General features: G+C 35.9%; 1 protein-coding gene across 2 annotated transcripts in view; it reads left to right on the top strand.

Annotated features, from left to right (window-relative positions):
* Mlh1 (DNA mismatch repair ATPase Mlh1) overlaps nucleotides 1-12,421 on the top strand; it is a 426,615-nt gene that overhangs the window by 268,494 nt on the left and 145,700 nt on the right. For both annotated transcript variants that reach the window (XM_090408883.1, XM_090408882.1), the window contains exon 9: nucleotides 181-274. In XM_090408883.1, coding sequence (XP_090265009.1) covers nucleotides 181-274 — 94 coding nt within the window. The remainder of the gene's footprint in view (nucleotides 1-180; nucleotides 275-12,421) is intronic.

Genomic DNA, 12,421 nt, shown 5'->3' with positions numbered 1-12,421 from the left:
AAGTGTAATTATTAAAAACTTTGCTTGTTAAGTTTTATATATGTTTCAGTTAAGGTATAAAAAATTAACACTACACACTTCACAGTTTCTTAAAATGTCTTCTTGGCTGATGAATTTATTTACTTGTGATCATACTGTATAATTAGCAATTAATGTTGATATTTTTATTTCCCCAACCAGATCGCCTTGTTGAAAGTTCTTCACTAAGAAAAGCTATTGATTCTGTATATAGACCATATCTTCCTAAAAATACACATCCATTTCTTTATTTGAGGTAAGTATGAGAATTTAATATTTATTCACTGAAATCTATTAATAATGCATACATGGCAGGAATTTTATGATGATGATGTTTATATTTTGCCTATATCAGAAATGAAGAGTTTAAGCCAACTTGGCCTGTGTGTGTTGTGTGTGTGTGTGGGGGGGGGGGGGGGGGGGGGCACATATTGATATGAATCCCATCCCTGAAAGGGTATATATGTCTTTTATACATTTTATATCATGGACATGCTAAGGTTTAAATATAAGGCTCCTCTGCTATACAAATGAAACAGGGAACTTTTTTCAACCCATTTAAGGAATACATTAAGCAGGGTGATGGGCTCACATTCAGTGATGGAAAATAGTCTACCACATAATGACATAAAAAAGATCCCATACCACAGTAGGATTCAAACCCACACCCTTCATTGGAGAGTTGGTAGATATTCAGTTTGGTTAACCAAAAGGCATTTGCCAAGCATAAAATAATTTGAGAAATGCCAAGCATTTCTCAAATTACCTAGGTAATTTGAGAAATGACAAATTACCTAGATGATCTGCACATTACCTACTAGGCACTTGTTAAAGTGAAAATAAGATGTTTGCTGGAACAACAGCAACGTTTCTGTATGCTTAAATTAACATAATGTTATTTATTTATTTTTCGATATCTAAAGAATCAAGTTAATCCAATCAAACAATCACAAATTAGTTGATAGAATCAATCATCAATCAATTAAAAAACTATAATACAAAGAATCAAATGGTTTAAAATATTATTACCATTAAGCAAATGAATTTGCAAAACATATGATAAAATTATGTTTACTTATTAAAAAACCAAACTAAAAGTGGAGGGAGAGGGGGGGAGGAGTAGGGAAAGGAAATGAGAGAAACAAACTTTTGAACTTTAATGATACGGAAGCCGTTAATGTGCACATTACCTAGGTAAAATGCAGAAAACTCTTGATTCCGCAAGTTAATGGTGCAAATCAGTTAATCTGCAGATTAGGGTAATGTGCACATTAACGGCTTTCGAGCTTTAGCGGTAACATATGTATATGGTTCCTGGCGACCATTCGTAAAGCGGGAGTTTATTTGCCTTAGAAATAATGCTATAAGCGAGAGTTTTATTCATAAGAAGGAATATATAAAATATAATATATTAAATGATAAGAAAAGACTTACTGACCAAAGATTTACATATTTAAAAAAATAAGATAAGAAAAATTTTAAATTAAAAAAGATTCTTTGAAAAAAAAAATGAGCTCATTTCTATATCACTGGGTGAATCGGCAGCCATTGAGGTAGTAGAAGGTATATTAGGAAGCTTCAGTGCATCTTTTTTTCCAAAGAAGGCCTCAAGTGTCTTCATTGACTTGCTTCTTTTCATTTAGAATAGCTCAATAGCAAGCAGAAGCATTATTCATTTCATGGGAAAATTTGCCAAATCTTTCAAAATCTGAATCTTGTGATTTAAAGATTTCTTGAGCTTTTTTGAGAAGTTTATATACTTCTAGGTCTTTTAAAGTGAAAATCTGAGTTGGAGCTTCATATTTGTCATCTTCTTTGTCTTCTTCTTCATTTCTTTCTTGTCCCTCTAATTCAAGGAGATCATTGGGTCAGAGTTACATAGTGTGAGATCGAAGCAGCTCATTAACATCACCTTCTGAAACTTCTATTTGCAACTGGTTAGCCATAGCTAAGATTGCTTGAGTTTCAGAATTCACAATCTTTGTTGGGTCTTCAAAGCCTTTGAAATTATCATTAAACTGAGGAAAAAGTTTATGCTATACTCCTTTCATAGTTTTTTCAGAAACGTTATGCAAGGCACTCTGCATTACCCGAATTGCACCTAAAATGAGAATTGCGCCTGCATTACCCGAATTGTGTCTAAACAAGATTCTATTGAATCTCTTCCAAAACTCTTTGATAGAAAAGTTTCCATCTTTATTAGTTGCTTCTATTAACATTTCAAAAGTCTCTTCAAGATAATGTGCTTTAAATGTTGCAATAATTTCATATTTTTTTCTCTAACGTAATTGCTTTTCTTTGTTTCTTTTGCTCATTTTCTCGTTTTGCACAGTTGCTTCTTTTTGACATTGTTGGAAAAGTGAAAGAGTTATAGTTAAAAGCAAACTAAATAAAAAATCAGGTGTAGTTGAAGAAAAATATGAATAACACACTTGCATCGCCAAGGCTCATGAGTAACTGAGGCTAGTTCATAACTGATCATTATGTCATTACATACTGCCTGCGTAATTCCCCATACATGTCCCTAATTGCCTCCACGCACGATTTAAAATAAGAATTCCGTTCCAAAAAATTCATAAAGTGAGAACTACCTGTATATAATTAGATCCTAAACATTAGATCTATGCATTTGCAATTAAGCTAATAGAGAGAACAATTTGGTGTCGACTAAGTTCCAAATTGCCGGCCCATCCTCATTCATTCAGTACCCAGTAGATACCTAGTAATGGAGCTTATCACATGAAGATGAGGATTGGGCATGATGTCAGAAGCTCCGATCAGCTCTCTGTCTAATTAAAAACAAGAGCCCAACCTTGGAGCCCCAATGGCAAACTCTGAAAAAGACATTGATCGATTCAGCCAGGCTAGGGAGGTGTGTGGTGAAGTTGTCTGCAAGGATAGAAATATAAGTACACCATGATGGACACAAGAAGTTAAAGAAGCAGTCCTGGAAGAAAAAAAGAAAGTATACGAAAAGTTCCTAGCAAATAAGTCAGTAGATGTCCTAAAAGAATACAAAGAAAATGTAAGAGAGCTAAGATATGTGTAAAAGTGGCTAAACAAAAGTCATGGGAAGACTTTGGAAAAAGAGTATAGAAAATAAATATCAGGAAGATGGCAAAATGTTCTACAGGCTATTGAAGAATCTTAGAAGTGGTGGAAAGAGTACTGTAAAAGGAATCAAAGATGATAAAGGTGGCATGAAAGCTGACAATAAGGATATCCTAGATGTCTGGAGTAATTACTTTGAAAGACTTGTCACTTTTGTTAGTCTTTACTGTTTTGTATACTAGTTTGTATGTTTTCACCTGAAGAAATTCTGTGCAATTAAGATGAAATGTTGTGTTGTTAATTAAAATAAATGTTATCATCTTATTCCAGTGTTCTGCCTTATAAACTGTTAATGACTTTCTCATGAATCAGCAAAGTCTACCTGCTTATATAACTATCTGTCTGTCGTTTTCCCGAGTAGTTAGTGTACCCACTCTCCAACCAACAACAGGTTGCAGGTTCAAATTCTGCTGCAGGCATGAATGTTTGTAATTGTCATACCTTGGTATGGCATAGTATGACCTTTGCTGTCTTTGCACCATTAAAACCATAAAATTATCTATCTACATATTTCCAATATACATTTCGGTTACAAAGGTTGATGAAGTAAAAATATAGCCTCTCTCTCTCTCTCTGCCATTCATCAGCCTTGCTTTCTAGCTGAATGACATTGTTCTAAAAGGCTGTGGCATTCATGCCTATGGAAATTCTATCCCTAGTTTTTGCAATTGATAGGATTTGATGTTAGTCAGAGAAGCCAAATATGTCCAATATTGTTACAGTATTGTTCGAGTTTACATTGTTACTAACTTCATATTGAAATGAATGTGTTATCTGGCATATATTTTAGTTAGCGAATGCTAACCGATGTTAATACTGAATGTTAACAGTGTCAAGTGATCCTTCCTAATATCTTCATTTTTAGTATGATTCTTCTGTTGAAGCCATCTGTTCACTCCCCTAATTTTTCTCAGTATTTTCATATCTGTGGTCTCTAATTAAAGATTAAAGACCACAGATGAACCTAGCTTTTGGATCCATAGGTTAAAATTTATAGAGGAAACACAATATAGAAACTGACCATTTATGACACAATAAGTTTTAAAAGAGGTAAACCATGAGTAGACATAACTACACATAATAAATAACGGAAAAACTCACGTAGAAATATTATTTAATGGTATAATTTTCGCCTGTGTGTCACAGGCATCTTCAGTACAATTAGGCACAAAAATTAAACACTAACTGACAATTCCAAAAAGCGCCACCTAAGTAGCTGGTGTAAGATAACTAAAAAGGTCAATAACTTTCCTAAAAAAAAAAAAAAAAAAAAAAAAAAAAATTTAATACAATAAAAAGTTAGGAAAGATTAGCTGATTTGTAAAGTACTATCTCCCATAAAGGGGATAGACGTAAGCCGTCGGATCTGTTTAAGTTAGGAGAATGAAGTAGAGTTTCACATGCTTCTTTATAAATATCAGGAAGATGGCAAAATGTTCTACAGGCTATTGAAGAATCTTAGAAGTGGTGGAAAGAGTACTGTAAAAGGAATCAAAGATGATAAAGGTGGCATGAAACCTTTCTCGCTTCTCCAAAGGACAAGCTTCCACATCTTAATCATCCAGGTGTCTACCAGATTCCGTGCTCTTGTGGATTATGTTATTTCGGACAAACGGGAAGATCTGCCTCCATTCGGCTAGAAGAACACCAATCTTATATTGAATACTTTAAACCTGAAAAGTCTGGACTTGCAGAACATGCCATCTTCACTAGACACAGAGTTCATTGGAGAAAGACAAGAGTTCTTCACAAAAGTCAGTTTCTCATGGAACGCCTTTATAAAGAAGCATGTGAAACTCTACTTCATTCTCCTAACTTAAACAGATCCGACGGCTTACGTCTATCCCCTTTATGGGAGATAGTACTTTACAAATCAGCTAATCTTTCCTAACTTTTTATTGTATTAAATTTTTTTTTTTTTTTTTTTTTTTTTTTTTTTTAGGAAAGTTAGTGACCTTTTTAGTTATCTTACACCAGCTACTTAGGTGGCGCTTTTTGGAATTGTCAGTTAGTGTTTAATTTTTGTGCCTAATTGTACTGAAGATGCCTGTGACACACAGGCGAAAATTATACCATTAAATAATATTTCTACGTGAGTTTTTCCGTTATTTATTATGTATAGTCATTTATGACACAGTGGCTGAAGAGAGTATGTGAGAGAGAGAGGAGTCATCAATCAACAAGTGTGGTTTCTTCTAAACTGCAGCAAGAATTTATCACCCACTACAAATGTGAGAGCAGTATTTCAGGGTTGGGTGAATTTTGAGATTTGTACATAGTAATTGGGCACTTGTAGGAGTTTATCTTTGAAGGCTTGAGATATTTGAGCACTACACGTTTTGTCATATGAGTATGATGAGTGGAGAGTACTGTCATAAGCAGTATTGCGAATAGGATTTGAAGTTAGTGAGATCAGATCATTTATATAAAAGGAAGAGGGTGTGTGAAATATCAGAGCCCTTATGAACATCTGCATTAAAAAGAAAATCTGAAATGAAAACTGCTTTCATCATTACATATAGTGACCAACCGAAGAGAAAACTGGAAATCCAGTTCCAAGGGCAGACCATAAAACGGTAGTTGGTGAGAAGCCATCTTGATACCAAACCATACCAAATGCTTTAGAAATGTCAAGTATGATAGTAAAGGTTTCTTCAAACTTTTCCTAGCAAATATCCAGAGGAGATTTGGTGTGGATCTTATTGGCAAAATCCATATCGATGGTTATTCATTAGTTGGCATACTTCAGATCGCAAAGAAGTTGAGTTGATGATTTTCACCATTACTTTGGACAACAATGAGGTTATAGTATGTTGATAGTTAAAGATTGACACTTAGCCCCCATTTTTTTGTGTGTGTGTGTTGGGGGGGGGGGGGAGTGACTGGCTGTATGTGGGCTTGCTTTCATTCTGGGCAGATGACAGCTGAATTTGATATAGCGTCAAGATGATAAATAACAGATTTAAGTTTTGGAGCTGATCTGTTGAGCATAGCTGGTGGAATTCCATAAGGACTAGAAGTGCTGTTTTGGTATACAGGTTATTCTAGATTCCTCTGTCTTTCTGGGAGAAGGCTACAGGAGGCATGAAGTGCAGTGTTCCAGGTAAAGGTGGAAGCGATTTGTCATTGTATCAAGCCACATCAGATAAGCTGTTTTCTTTTCTTGGACTACCCTGACACACTTTTGAAGAATCATGGCTTGAACTGCATTCCAACACATCTGCATCTGAAGAACAGAAACAATAGTCTGAAGAAAAGGAGAAGTAAAAGTCACAGATTTTCCCACTTGCCGTTGTCATAGTGCTAAATTACTCAAAGTTGTGGAGGGTTTCTTCAAGAGATGAAATTTGGATGATGGAATTGATGGATGAGATTGTTTTCTGAATTACCAATAGGGACATTTACCTCAACAGTATACCTGAAAGGAGAGTGTTGGATGAGTGGAGATGAATGATTTCTTTTAAATCATCATCCACAGCATATACCTCTGCTTTCTTTTCAGCTTGGCCAGTGATATTTAAAGAGAGAAGTCAATTAGAATTCTGGACATTTAAGTTCCCAAGAGCCTCCATAGCTCAGTCTGAAGCCCTTTGGTCAGAAAGACCTGGGTTCGATTCTTGTCATTGACGTGAGGAACTTTATCTGGTCTCTTTCGACTAAAGGTGAGTTATCCAGTCTCATACAGAGGTTGGGGTTTTTTGTTCCCCAGAACAGACAAACCAGCCCCGTGAACACACGTGGATTACAGTGATGAATATGTTTCCCAGCCATATGCCGGTCCTGAGTCTGGATAAAATAGGGGGGTTGGGGAAAGCACTGGTGAACTACCCTGTAAAAATCGCACCAGGAATACTTTGTGGGCAATGCCAACAAAGTTGCCTATGGTCAGAAATGACTGAAACAAAAAATCAGATCAGATAAGTCACCAAGGAAGACAATATTGTTGCTAGGATTCACATATTTTGAGAACCAGGGCTTGGATATAGGTGTGTGTGTGTGGTGGTGGGGGGGGATGAAGGCTCATTCCATTGAGGATTATTTTGGTTACTAGTTTAGTGCAGGTGTTTGGATCATGAGCTTAAAAGCATGAGATCAAAGCAGTAATTTGACCATGGAAAAGCAGCATAAAAATTCTGAAGGTCATCTCAGTTGGCAGTTATGGTGCCATAGGGTACGAGGCTGAGATTGATTGGACAGAGAACAAACCGTAACAGAAGGAGACTTGAATAAGATTGTGGTCAGAGTTGCCAAGAGGAGAGCAGATATCCACGGTATATTCCGAGGGAGAATTGGTCAATAAAAGGTCAAGAACATTGGTAGAATGATAAGGATTGTCTGCTATTCTGGTCGATAGATTGACTATTTATGTTAAGTCATGACTGATGGCAAATGATTCAGCTTCCCTACCATACCAGCTTGATCTGTGAAGTTGGAGTAGGAGAGCCAGTTTTTGTTATGGATGTCAAAGTCCCCAAGTAGGACAATCTCATAATTTGGGTAATTAGTTTGTAAGAAATCAATTTTTAGTGATGAGTAGTTAAAAAAGGACAGCAGGATTGTCAGAGTTAGGGGAGCAGTAAAGGCAGCAAATGAAGGCTCTAAAGTGAGGTAAGGAAATCTTGAACCAGAGCAGATCGAAAAGTGGATATCAGATTTCACAAAAGCATGTGTTTCACCCTTTTTGTGAAATTCATCATGTAGGATGGAGCTGGGATAGTTGAGGTGTACTGTGGTTGTGGAGAATGCCAACTTAGAATCTTTTAGGAAAAAGAGATCAAGTTTTGATGTCTGTAAGTGGTGGTGGTGTATATTACTAATATTTGTATTAATGCCTCGAATGTTGGTAAAATGAATATGAAGGTGTTTCTTATTTTGTGTAGTTGGGGCATATTTTTATTTGTTCTAATTTTTTTTTTTAATATTTAAATTTTTTTGTTATTTTTTTATAGATTTTTTTTTATCTGCAGTTAAAACTCTATTTTTATGATTGACTTTCATGTGTAGGATGGCTGATTCAGAAAACAAAAAGAAGGGGCATGTAGCCAGAGTGAAGGACTTAAGTACATAACTCACACCTTGGACAGTGTTCCGTGTACACGACCCAGCAAGATAAGCGGCAGCAAGATTATTTGCTAACTGATTGGGAGGCCTCCAACAGATGTGTTACCATCAAGGTTGGTCCTATGCACTATCTGCTGGCCAGCATGAAGAAAACAGTTTTATTACTGTACCTTCAAAATGGAGTAGAAACTGCCTCCCTAATTGAAAATTATAATGGTGAACGATGTGTCTGATAAGGCCATCACGTCACCAAACTGCTGTGAGAAGAAAGGGGGGGACAGAAACCAGAAGTCCTACTCTGGGGATGAAACATGGCAGAAGCCACTTCACACCACCAAAAATGTAGGGTAGTGGTGGTGTTTCACTGGGTGATGAAAGACAACTAGAGGTCTGGTTGGCATTTCCTCACATCTAGGGAAAACATCCATTTAAGGTGGCAATACTTTCCTCACCAGAGCACTATTTGTGGAAACAGGCAACTACCACGGTAAGGCAGGGATGACTTGACAAGACAACAGGACTGTTGAGATGCATTTGATGTATTTGGGGGGGGGGGGCTGGAAAGTTCTGATAAACATCTACAACAAATGATATCAACTGATATAACCACAAGAAAGAACATACTGCTAGCAGAGTTATGAAGGTAATTTACATAGTGAACAAATTAATCCAAACAAGCTGATTTCCATCAAGGTTTTGGTTTGGTTTTTGTTCCAGTTAACAATAATTTTGAGTTTGGTTTAAGTTTTAGTTCACTATTTTGAGTGAGTGCTGCATATTTATTAAAAGTGTTGCTTTTTTTTAATAATGTAAATAAAGTTGACATTCGTAGTGTTTTATTCATTTTGTCTAGCTATAAAATGGATACATCTCCAAGCATTCAAAAATATATACTCTTCTTCAGCAAACATCCATAATTCAAAAACAAATTGCCAATGAGAGTGATGTTAGTTTTGGTACTGTTAATGCAATTTTACACAGGTTTAGGGAGACAGATATACCTTTTCTCCTGACAGAAAGGAAAACTAAACTTATCAAGATCGTTTATTAGTTAAGAAAAGAAAAATGAATCCAAGATTGTCTGCTGTAGACTTAAATAGAGACTTGACAGCTAATTGGATTTATGTTTCTAACATGACAGTCTGAATATTGTTGGAAGCAGGGAAGACTGCTCATAGACCAAAAAAAAAAAAAAAACTATAGACAAAAGCTATAGTTGTAGAAAAAGTATGTAGAAAAAGAGGCTCCAGTGGGAAAAAGTGTACAAAGATTGGACTGTTGAGAAGTGGAAGAAGGTCATATTCTCAGATGAGAGTCATTTCCTTGTCCAAGGAAAGAGAGTACCCTATGTTCACAAATCAGCAGCTGAGAAGAATTCTCCTGCCCACCTTCAACAAGCTCCTAAACACCCAACTAAAAAGATGTTCTGGGGTTGTTTACACATGACGGTCCAGCATTAATTGTGTCTGTTGACGGTATGATGAAAAGTGAGCGATACATAAAAATAGTGGAGAAAAGAATGGTTCCACATATCCAGAAAGATAAAGAACTTATCTTCCGACAGGATCTCACTCCATGCCATACTTCAAAAAAGTGAAAGAGTTCCTCAAAAATCACAACATCCAATTGCTTCAGTAGCCAGGTAACTCTCCTGACATTAACCCAATAGAAAAGTTGTGGGCCATATTGAAAAAGAGACTTGAAGATTAAATTGTGATTCACAGGATATAATCCATTATAAAAGTATGGTTTCAAGATGCAAAAATAAGAAAATGTGTTCTACATTAGTAGCATCCGTGCCTAAGCAAATTAATGAACTTATTATGAACAGAGAAGCACATATTAATTATTAGGTAAATTTTTGTACTTATTTTCTTGCGAAATTAAAATTTTCCTTTAAAATGTGTTTGGATTAATGTGTTCGCCTACTGTATGTTCTTATATGCTGATATGTTTTTTCTAGTTATATCAGTTGCTTTAATATCATTTTTGTTCTATGTGTTTATCAGAATACTAGTATTCAACACAAAATACGAGGCTCATCTTCTTGAATGGCAGTCAGTCTGAAGTAGAGTAATGTGGGCAAATATGAGAATGGGGAACTGGACAATGAGACTTATTTGTGCCTATGGTCCCACAGAAGGTTCTACTAAGGTAGAAGTGGAGGAATTTTTTGAGGCTTTAGAAAAAGCAACTGACACAATGAAAAAGGAAAAGTTGGCCCTTGTTGGGGATCTAAATAGCACAGTAGGAAATGATTGGCAAACATACAAAAATATTTTCGGAAAATTTGGAGAAAAGAGCAAAGCTAATAATAATGGCAAATACATGTTGGATTTCTGCTCAGGACATGGACTGGTTATTACTAACACCATGTTCCAACATAAAAATGTGCACAAATTCACATGGAGAGAAGAGGCAAGAAATAAGAAAAGTCTCATTGACTATGTTATTGTTGATGGTGATGTTTTCTCCCTGGTGCAGGACACCAGAGTGTACAGAGGATTTCAAATTGGAAGTGATCACTATTTAGTCTTGAGCAGGATGAAATTGAATTTCATATTGACAAGAATAACATGTAAGAAAGTTTTAGCGAATAAAAGTTGAGCAGCTCTCAGATGTGAACTGTAGACTAAAATACACAAAGTTTATTGAAAAAAAAAATGAAAGAGTTTGAGAACAGGAATCAAACCTTGGAAATTCAGTGGCAAGCCTTGAAGAAATCCCTGATTGATTAAGCTAGAGAGGCATGTGGTGAAGTTGTCTGGAAATACAGAAAAATGAGAACTCCATGAAAAAGAAGAAAGCATTTCAAAAGTTCCTGGCAAATAAGTCAGCTTGGGCTCTTAGAGAATACAGAGACAAATGCAAGAATGCTAAACACTGTGTAAAACTAGCTAAATAAAAGTCATGGGAGGACTTTGGCAAGAATATAGAAAATAAATATCAAGAAGGTGGCAAAATATTCTGAAGGTAGTTGAAGAAGCTTAGGAATGGAGGGAAGAGTGCTGTAAAAGGAGTTAGAGATGATAAAGGTGACATGAAAAATGAAAATGGGAGAAAAAGATATCTTTGAAGTATGGAGTAATTACTTTGAAAATCTGCTAAACGAAACAAGCAGTGATGACAGCACAGTGGTAATAAACACTGACCAGGCATGCAGTCAGGAATAGATATCCATACTTCAAGTAGTAAAAGCCATCAGAGGCTTGAAATGTGGAAAGGCAGCAGGAGAAGATGATATTTGACCAGAAATTTCGAAGTATGGTGGTATAAAAGTCTTACAGTGGCTGCACTGCATAGTTCAGAAAGCCAGAACAGAGGGATGAATTCCTGATGATTGGAGTAGAGCTCTCATAGTACCCATATATAAAAAGGGAAATAAAACTTCATGTGAGAATTACAGAGGTATTTCCCTACTGAGTGTTCCTGGCAAGATCTATGCAAGTATACTTGAGAAACGATTGAGAAGAATTGTGGAAGAAAAGCTTGGTGAAGAACAAGCTGGATTCAGGTCAAATAGAGGCTGTCAGGATCAGATCTTCACTTTACGGCAAATAGTCGAGAAAGCATGGGAATATAACAAAGATCCTGTATTTAAGTTTTGTCGATTTGGAAAAGGCATATGACAAGGTGCCAAGAGAGAAGCTATTCAATGCGCTGCAGTTATATGGTGTCAATGGGGCATTATATCAAGCAATACTTCGTCTTTATTTGAGTTGTAAGTCAGCAGTTAGAATTGAAGGAAGTACAGGAAGATGGTTTAATGTTAAATCTGATGTGAGACAAGGATGTACATTATCCCCTCTGTTATTCATTATCTATATGGATCACATTATGAAGGAAAGTGGTATTAAACATGATATCAAAATTGGAGATGTTAATGTCAGCTCGTTGCTTTATGCGGATGATGTTATACGTCTAAATAAATCTGCTACTAGTCTGCAAGATTCTCTGATTAAATTGAATAGCTGTTGTAATAGATATGGTATGAAGGTCAGCAATAAAAAGACAAAGACAATGAAAATAGGCAGAATTGTTGAAAATGTCAACTGTGTTGTGAATGGAGAACCTGTGGAATAAGTAAAACATTTCAACTATTTAGGCACGATTTTTACTGAAGTTGGTAAATTAAATATAGAAATAGACAACAGAATCAGCAAAGCTGGTATGGTGGGAATTCAATCGAATAAATTCATATAGAATAAGAGAGAAATTAGTCGGAACACTA

Source organism: Typopeltis vanoorti, chromosome 19 (genome assembly GCF_054136105.1).
Source record: "Typopeltis vanoorti isolate ZY-2024b chromosome 19, IOZ_Tvanoo_1.0, whole genome shotgun sequence".
Taxonomy (NCBI): Eukaryota; Metazoa; Arthropoda; class Arachnida; order Uropygi; family Thelyphonidae; genus Typopeltis; species Typopeltis vanoorti.
The sequence above is the reverse complement of the archived record's forward strand: the minus strand, read 5'-3'. Positions and strand labels throughout refer to the sequence as shown.